Source organism: Myotis brandtii, unplaced genomic scaffold, assembly GCF_000412655.1.
Source record: "Myotis brandtii unplaced genomic scaffold, ASM41265v1 scaffold45, whole genome shotgun sequence".
Lineage (NCBI taxonomy): Eukaryota > Metazoa > Chordata > Mammalia > Chiroptera > Vespertilionidae > Myotis > Myotis brandtii.
In genome coordinates this window covers 1,831,163-1,840,499 of record NW_005367209.1, presented here as the reverse complement: position 1 = coordinate 1,840,499, position 9,337 = coordinate 1,831,163, and the positions used below count along the sequence as shown (strand labels likewise).

General features: G+C 42.5%; 1 protein-coding gene across 1 annotated transcript in view; it reads right to left on the bottom strand.

The window, feature by feature from the left end:
- Positions 1 to 5,788: 5,788 nt before the first annotated feature.
- Positions 5,789 to 9,337, bottom strand: part of PAK7 (p21 protein (Cdc42/Rac)-activated kinase 7) — a 251,397-nt gene continuing 247,848 nt past the window's right edge. The window contains exon 9 of the mRNA XM_014546523.1: positions 5,789 to 8,008. Coding sequence (XP_014402009.1) covers positions 7,853 to 8,008 — 156 coding nt within the window. The 3' untranslated portion in view covers positions 5,789 to 7,852. The remainder of the gene's footprint in view (positions 8,009 to 9,337) is intronic.

The window sequence follows — 9,337 nt, the reverse complement described above, 5'->3', positions numbered from 1 at the left end:
CCTCAGTCTTTCCCTCTGAATCAACTTTCTTCAGTGTCTGTCTGGTACCAGTGAGGAAAAAGCCCCAATTTCTCATAAAAGTTGCACATTTCACAGGGAAAAGGAGCTGCCTTTGATGCCTGTGAACATCTCCCCACGGGTTACTCCATTCTGCTATCATCTGTGATCATCTTACCCCCTGGCCCAACCTTGACAAGCCCTTTCCTTTTTAGCATCCCATGTATTCTTTTTTTCTTTTCTTTTCTTTTTTTTTTTTACAAACTTCATTATTTAATGGAATCATCTAAGGATTTGGGGACAAATGGACCTTTAGATATACCAATAAGTTAACCTTAATTTCTGTAACTCCTTCAGAAAAACTTTTAGAAATTTGAGCCATACATCTGAAAATTCCACATTTACTTTCACAATAGTAAATTTGTGTTGTTTTTTAAAATTTACTTTCACAAAACATAGGACTCTATTAGTTTTGATAGTCATTTAATCATTTATTCAACGGTTTTTGAGCACCCACTGAGTAAACTTGACAACCTAGAGTCTATAGTGGAGGATTGACAGAAAACAACACACATGCAGGTCATTCTAAAAATGCCCTGGCTCTTTTCAGAAAGTTGTCATGTGGCCACATCCCTGTGTCTAAGCTGACTAATTAAATCTTTCTAGGATCCCAATTTATTATTTTATTTTGTTTTTATTGATTTCAGAGAGAGGGATAGAGACATCAATGATGATAGAGAATCATTGATCGGCTGCCTCCTGCACGCCCCCTACTGGGGATCAAGCCCACAACTGGGGCATGTGCCCTGACTGAGAATAAACAGTGACCTCCTGGTTCATGGGTCGATGCTCAACCACTGAGCAACACCAGCCAGGTTAGGATCCAAATATCTTAAATCTCAAACTTAAGACTGATTTTTCCACCTGCAACATGCAGTATGCATAAAAGCCGTAGCACTATGACTATCATTGTTATTAATCACATCGTCTTTTTCTAGCTAGCTGTATATGATGAGGTCTCAGGTTCAGCCTAATTTCTTTGCTCCTCACTTTATTTCTCTCAGCCATGTCTTCCTCTTCATTATCAATTAAACAAAATTGGTGTGGGAGGCTGCTGTTCGGGCAGGGGCAGTGATCTCTGGGCAGGAAGGCCAGGAGTCCAGAGGCACTGAATCAACCCCCATGTCTCAGTCCTGGGCTCCTTTCATGGCCGGAGTCACTGTTTTGCATTTCACAACTGCTACTATACCAGGAACAAGCTGAGGCTGTAGCTCCTCTCTCTGTGTTGCTCCCCAAGCTCAGAGATGAGAGAAAACAAACAGACAAACCACAAATGCTCAATAATCCTTTTAACCATCATTTTTTTATTTTTTACTGGAGTTTTCAACACAAATGCCTGTGGGCACAAAAGGATATTGGGTCAGGTTGCTGGTCTGCCAGCCTGGAAAAACCTGGCTGGAGGAACCTTATGCAGGTTTCTATTGGGGAGCATGAGTTTCATTTAAATTCTGAGTGAGGTTCTTTGCAGGGTTCCCTTATATTTGGGAAATAGCTCCCTGGAAGCTTTCTCAGGGGCCAGGGGAGACTTTGTTCTCCAGTCTAAACTATGACCACTGTCATCTAGCCAATTGCCCAATCTTTCCATGAACAGAGGTGGCAAAGCTGCATGGGTGTGGGAGGCAGCGGAGAAAGGTGGAGGATGGGAAGGGAGGTGGTGGGGATGGCCTGCAGCATGGGGGTGGAGGCAGCCTGCTGTGTGGGTGCGCTGGGGTGTTTTACTTGGAGGTCATCCAGGCTGGCGTTGGGCACAAACACTTCCCTGGAGGAAACACCTCAGAAAGAGGCAGACGCAGCTTTACGTCAGTGTCAAAGTGCAGTTTGCAAGCAGCCTGCGTCAGCATCATCCCAGGGGCCACCGAAAAAGAAACATCAGTTCTAGGACATCATCCCGGACTGAGTGAGAATCTCTGTAGTTTATTACCGTCCCCAGGTAATTTTGTATAACAATATGAAAACTGGTTAATGCTTGGCCTGTGTGGCTCAGGGGTTGACTATTGCCCTATGAACCAGGAGGTCACGGTTTGATTCCCAGTCAAAGCACATGCCCAGTTGTGGGCTCGATCCCCAGTGGGGGGCATGCAGGAGGGTGCCAATCTCTCTTTCCCTTTCTCTCTGAAATCAATAAAAAATATATTTTTAAAAATCCTTTGCTATTAGCCAAATTATTGGGCTTCTCTGTGCTCATATTCTCATCAGATAATAGAGCTCATATGCCCATGGCTACAACGTTATTTGCAGATTCATGACAGTGCATTAAGTCCCTAGCACATTGCCTGGTGCACTGGAAATGCTCTATAAAAGGTATTATTGATGACATTTTCCTAGCATAATTCTTAACACATCTATTCCAACTTTACCTGCCATACAAGCTCGAGAAAGACCCAATGGGACTAGTGCAAGGGTTTTTAATCTGGTATCCACAGTTTTCTGTGTCAGTTTATTTTTATTTTAGAGTGTTTATGTGCAGGGATTTCTCCCCACCCCCAGCCAGAAAACTACTTAGGTGGGGAAGTCCATGCACTTGGATGGGAAAAAATTACACCTTTGGTTTTTACTAACCTCCTATAAAAGGTAGAATTCCCTCAGTTCTGAACACAGGCACCAAACCACTGTAAAATACACAGAAATCATTATATTACATTGGTTGGTGATATCTCTAAGTCATTTATACTCCTTACTTTGAAATTATGGTAGATCTTCCCAAGATATTGTTATTTAATGCTTTATAACCATAACATTAAAACATTTTGATAACTATACTTTAATTGGTTTCCTTTATAAGCTGGTGTGTTTTACTTGATGCATTTAAAACCATTTTCTTAGAATGGTCCATAGGCTTCAGACAGGCAAGAAGGTCTAGGGTGGGAATTAGGCTCAGAGCTCCAGGCCTATTGGCTGCCTCAGTTGTCATTTAAAGTGACCATACCTTTCAGGTTGTCTGCTGGGTTCAGAGTCCAGCCGTGGGCAAACTACGGCTCGCGGGCCGGATCCGGCCCGTTTGAAATGAATAAAACTAAAAAAAAAAGACCGTACCCTTCTATGTAATGATGTTTACTTTGAATTTATATTAGTTCACACAAACACTCCATCCATGCTTTTGTTTCGGCCCTCCGGTCCAGTTTAAGAACCCATTGTGGCCCTCGAGTCAAAAAGTTTGTCCACCCCTGGTTCAGACTCACAAAGGCTCATATGACAAATGAGATAACAAGTGTTTGTTAGTACTGAGCGAACAAATTAGGTAAACATCCCTGCCCGCATGGAACCGAAATGTGTGTGTGTGTGTGTGTGTGTGTGTGTGTGTGTGTGTGTGTGTTCAGGTATTATGATTAATGCTGGGAGCCTTGGTTAGTGCATTTAAGATGGATCATATAAGCCCTTGAAGTCCTTTCTAGCTTTACATTTTATTAAATGCTGACAATGATGAGGCATGATTTTTAAAACATTTGCTACCTGAGCAAACTTCAGGATAAGGAATAGCTTTGCTTAAAAAGCAGTACATTTTGATCCAGAAATCAGTAATTCTTCTTTTCCTGAGTCCTCTTTTTGTCCTTCACCAAGTTTATTTATGTAGGAGATGTTAGGGTCCCACCTCAGTCCTTCCTGAAAGTCACTGGTGACGGTTTCTGTATATGCCCATGGCTTCCCATGCCTCCCCTCTTCATTAGAGGGAGCAAACTGCCAGGTACAGGTCGAGATGGAAGCTCTGGGAGTTGAGGCTGTAGGATCACCTCTCAGCCCATGAGGGATGGGAGATGGTGGACAAATATCCAGCATGCGTCTCTCCAGCAGGTCTCCAGTGGGAGCCCCAGTCACCTGTTGTGGTAACCCATTCATTAAAACATTTTTCCCCAAAAATTTCCCTCTCCTCTTTGTGATTTCTCCACTCTGCCATGATGAGTGAGCTTCTTGGAATCATCTCCCAAGTAAATTATTTGTGTCAAAATCTTTGGTTCTCTTTTTGGCAGAACTTACATTAAGGTGATATATTAATTTGGGTGGAAATACAACTCCAGAATGAACCCATTTTCAGGCTCAAGTTGACCAACTTCACTGCACAATTTGAATTTGTACGATGTTATGTCACTTTCACAGATGCTTCTGCTTGTACATTTTGTACCTACTTAAGAACAAACCTATCTTTTCTCTGGAATCTCATTACATTTCTTTGATGACACAGTACTCTTTTTTTTTTTTAACCAGTTTGAGCAAGGAGTCTGACTGAACTCCTTGAGTTATTAACTTCATGGAATAATTTTATTTTTCCAGTAATTTCTATTAAGTGTGTTCTTCCCAGTGGGTAATGAGTAACAACCATAACTCATGATTCTGTCTAATCCATTAAAAAATCATTTCATGCCTGGCCAGCATGGCTCAGTGGTTGAGCATCGGCCTATGAACCAGGAGATCATGGTCCGGGCACATGCCAGGGTTGCAGGCTCAATTTTCAGTGGGGGGAAGGGGAGTATGTTGGAGGCAGCCAATTGATGATTCTCTCTCATCATTGATGTTTCTCTCTCCCTCTCTGAAATCAATAAAAATATATTTTAAAAAATAATTTCATTCTAATTTAAAATAAATCCCCTCTCCTTTGCTTGGGCTAAACTTGTATCAGAAAAAGATAAGGAGTTGGCAGTGGATAGGTAGGGGCAGGAAACAGGATATGTGCTCTTATTACCCTTTCTTCTTTCCAAGTCCCTTCTCCAAATCATGGGGTCTCATACTAACACATAGCTTAAAATTATAGGGAGCAGTTGGGAGCAGAAGGAAGGTTCTGGTAACCCATCTGGTTGTTTGGAGATGCTGTTGGAAGAAGAGAAGATGCGTGCATCTCATTTGTGTCAGCCTGAAACCTCTGTCATTTAGAGTGGTCTTGATGAAGATGGTGCATGTAGTTTTTAGAATCAGGTTCAGCTCTACCCTGATGCCTTCACCCTGCAGAAAAGCAGCCATACCTCCCTTTAGTTCCCTCCATGGTGTATGCCTCCAATGCATTATCTAGGTTGGGCATCCCAATGCTTAGCTAAATGGGTTGCCATGTTCCCTGTTCCTTTTCCATGGCCCATCATCACCAAAGGAAGCTGATGTCTCCTTCCATGCCCTGTAATGGCTTTGGGGACCTGCCTGGGGAAGGTTACCTCCATCTTTCTCTTCCCTGGCATACTACATCCTTTCTCATCATGCTATCTCAGGCTGTTCCCTGAGGGTTTCCACCTTCAGAAATTTCTAGTTGAGAAATCAACTCTTTATAGACAAGTGTCCCTCTCAACTTCATGATTTAAATGTTAATGTCTCCTTTGTCACCCAATCAAGAAGGGGAGGGGGAAAGCCCCTTCCAGGTTATTAGAGACCTCTCACCACACCTTCTTTAATGCAAAAAATCTCCTTTTTATGTGTTGTTGTTGTTGTTGGTGGTGGTGGTGGTAAAAGCCTTCAGATCAGTTCAGCATCTTTGGAACAGGGAAATGAAGTGGGTGTCTTTAGCTATGAATCTGGCTTTCCTTGAACTTGGCTTCAAGAATTTAATAATTATTTTTCCTCAATAGTGGTATCTACAACATAGTTTTACATTCTTTGTAACCTCTGGGGATGGGAATATTTGTCTTTGGCTTATGTCATCATGATGTTACACATAACTTTATACCAACTCAGTTGCATTCCCCAAGATCATAGTGAAACCATTCTTGATTACTCAAGAAAACAAACTTGGGAAAATCAGTAGTTTCTAATAACAATAAGAAAAAAGGCAAACATTTATTTTTATTTGCAAGTGCAGTTTCTGCCAATAGTTAGTGCTCACAAAACCTTAAGCTACAGTAGCTTTCGGTAAACCCAACGAGTAGTTTAAAAAATACCCAGTGATAAGAAAATTACAGAAAAATTTCCAGTACACTGTCAAAATGTTTGGAATCCAAAATCCACTATTTTCTGCAATGGTTTTGTTATTTGTCCTGGTTAAAAAAGAGATTTTCTTTTTCTTTTCTTTCTACTACATAGTCCTGCCTAAATTAATACAATCTGTTCCATGAATTTTTAGGACTGCCATTTTCTGAATTTAGATGGTTTTTATTCTTACATATTTATATTAATATCTTAATATTTTACATAAGACATTGACTTTTGAGTTTTATGAAATAAAATTACAGATTCTATTTATGGTTAGGCATTTCCAGTTTTGGGGAAGACTGAAAATCTAATCAGTAGAAAGTCATTTTATGCCTTTTTTCCCTTTTAACTATAATAAATAATTAGCAACCTATTAATTACAAAAAAATCTTAATTATGCTTAGAGCAACCAGAGCATTTTCACAAATTTAAATTCGTATTTGTTACAGTATGTGAAGTCATTAAGAAAAGCCTCTGGTTTTCCGGTTTGGTAACAAATGGCTTTTGTCTGATGCATAATTAATGGAAACTAATGATGACTATGTAGCTCTTCCAGAGTTTTAAAGGCAAATCTACATTGGCCTACAGTTAACATGCAAATTCATCCAACAAGCAACACAAAATGTAGTAGTCATTCATTGCTATCAACATTTGAGGAGACCTAGTCAGCAGCACAACTCTCCTATGTCAGAAACACATTATAACATGGTCACCACTGGAGTCAGGTCCCACCCTTCCTAATTCACCCTCTAGAGTCAGTTCAGCTTCCAGCACGATACATGAACAACAGCGATCAACACTGCGGTACGAAGGTAAATGCAGACAAGAGTTTGGTGTGCTAGCATACAGAGTTTTCAAACAGTGACAAACGAAACCAAACATCCTGCCCTGTTCTAGCTCCTTTCCCTTTGTGAGACTGGAAATCTCACGGCCTTACTGAAACCTTCAACATGGGGGTCCCAGTCAATGATCCTAGCACTGAAATTGTTCCTTGGGAGGGAAATTTGGCCACAAGGGGACGTCATACTCATTTGAGACAGGGCACGGGGGCAGGGCGGGGGCGGGGGAATACCCGCTGGGCAAACACTGGTTTGTGACTAACAGCCTTAAAGGGAAATGTGATTTTTCCAAACATTTAGCTTTATCCCAAAGAGTAGTTTGGTGGTCTCCTGTGGCTCACATCTTACTATTTTTGGTTGGATAAATGAAATGTGCACCACCATCACCATCACTCTTAGTGCTTCTTCCATCACATAAGACACTTGTTAAGATAAGAAAGATATTCTACTAAAGCTGACGGTGATTGAGAGTCATTCAGTATTCAAAGTTCCTAAGAATCGTTGGTTCTCTGAAAGGGATAAAAAAGTAGGAAAGGCTTTGTTCAAACTCTTGCTAGTAAACAAGTATTACTTCAACTGATACAATGGCTACGCGACATCAAAGTACTATAAATTATCAAAACTATCGTACAGAAAAATTACAAATTCATTGCAAAATACATTACACTGCTACCATTAAGAAAAAAGTGCTTTTTGTTTTCCTTCCTTTTTTTTTTTTGCCAGAAAAGTATTCTTTCAATATAGAAAATCCTATGTGTTACCCTGCATGTGGCTAGGATGTGTCATAACAGAGTTTGTACTGAATCCTTCTGATTTGCTGGATGAAGGGCTGAAAAATATAATGATGACTTATGAAAGCCGTGTTCCCAATGAGCATGCCAGCTGTCAGTGGAGAGATGCCGATTAAGACACAAGAAGATGCCCTGGTCTGTTAAACCCTGCTGGTCATCACACTGTCCCACCGATCAGCTGCTTAGAATGCACAGGCCTTTGCATGTTCTGTCGTTGCCTCATGTTCTCCTGAATTATTCTCATGTCCTCCTCTGGCTTTGTCGCCTGTATGGATCCTCTGCTCAGTGATGCCTGTACTGTCTCATGAGGGGAACGATGCAAGAAGGCGGACCTGCCAGTTTCAAGAACGGATGTCCAAGGAGTTCCTGGGCTGTGGCTCTCTGAGAGGGCTCCCTCACCAGCATCAGGTCCAGGAATCCCCGGAGCACGGAAGAAACCTGTGAAAACAGTGACACCATCCTGAGGGCTGACACAGAGAGCCCACCCACGTCCCCTGAAATGGTTTCCCAGCGAATTCCCAGAAAAATCATCAAATTCCAGAAAATCAGCTTGAGGAGAAAGATGTTGTGGAAGTAAAAGCAGGTATTACCATTATTAACACATGATGTTTTCCTTACCTTCTTCATGTTTGAAATAATAGGAATGAATGGCAACGCAATGAAGAATGACAATTTATTTACTAAATAAAAATATAACAGCCCTAACCGGTTTGGCTCAGTGGATAGAGCGTCGGCCTGCGGACTGAAGGGTCCCAGGTTCGATTCCGGTCAAGGGCATGTACCTTGGTTGCGGGCACATCCCCAGTAGGGGGTGTGCAGGAGGCAGCTGATCGATGTTTCTCTCTCATTGATGTTTCTAACTCTCTATCCCTCTCCCTTCCTCTCTGTAAAAAATCAATAAAATATATTTTTTTAAAAATATAACGGTAAGAGTGGTAACAGCAGCTGTTATAAGTGCTTACTATGTGCAGTGCTGGTCATACTTGTTGGATGAAGTGTGGTATAAACAGGGACTAGTTTTATTTTTCTCACAACTACAACCATCAGGTCTTTGTGAAATCCCCTTTTGTAAAGAGAAACAAGTTCCTGTAAGGATATTTCACGAGGATAGCATTTTCCCCCTTGAGTTTCTTTCCATTTAATTTTGAGGAACAGCTTATATACATTCAAGTGTGTAAACATCCTATCTAATAAAAGAGAAACATGGTAATTAGCCGTACAGCCTCTACCCTTCCCATTGGCTAATCAGGGCGATATGCAAATTAACTGCCAGCCAAGATGGCGGTTAACCGCCAACAAAGATGTTGGCTAATTTGTATACATAGGCACAATGATGGGAGGCAAAAGGGGAAAGACAGAAGAATGGTGGCAGGCAAGCCAGTGATCGCCATCAGAAAGCCCAGCAGGCCACTCGACACCCCCTGCAGGAGTGCCGGTGATCACCATGGCCATCGGAGGAAGAGAGAGCCGGGGTGCAGGATCCCCGGGCCAGGGGTGCCAGCTGGCCTGTGGCCTCCTGATCTGCGATGGCGAAAGGAGGGGCAGGGCCCCAGGCACAGGGCACTCCGGCACTGGGTGCCACTGTGCCTGCAGTCCCCTGATCTGCGATCTTGAAGGGAGAGGCGGGGCCGCAGGCATGGCTGCACCCGGGGGACCAGGTGCAGCCGTGCCTGAGGCCCAGATATGCGATCACGAAGGGAGGGGCGGGGCCACAGGCACAGCGGCACCCAGGGCATCTGGTGCAGCCGTGCCTGCAGCCCCCGGGTC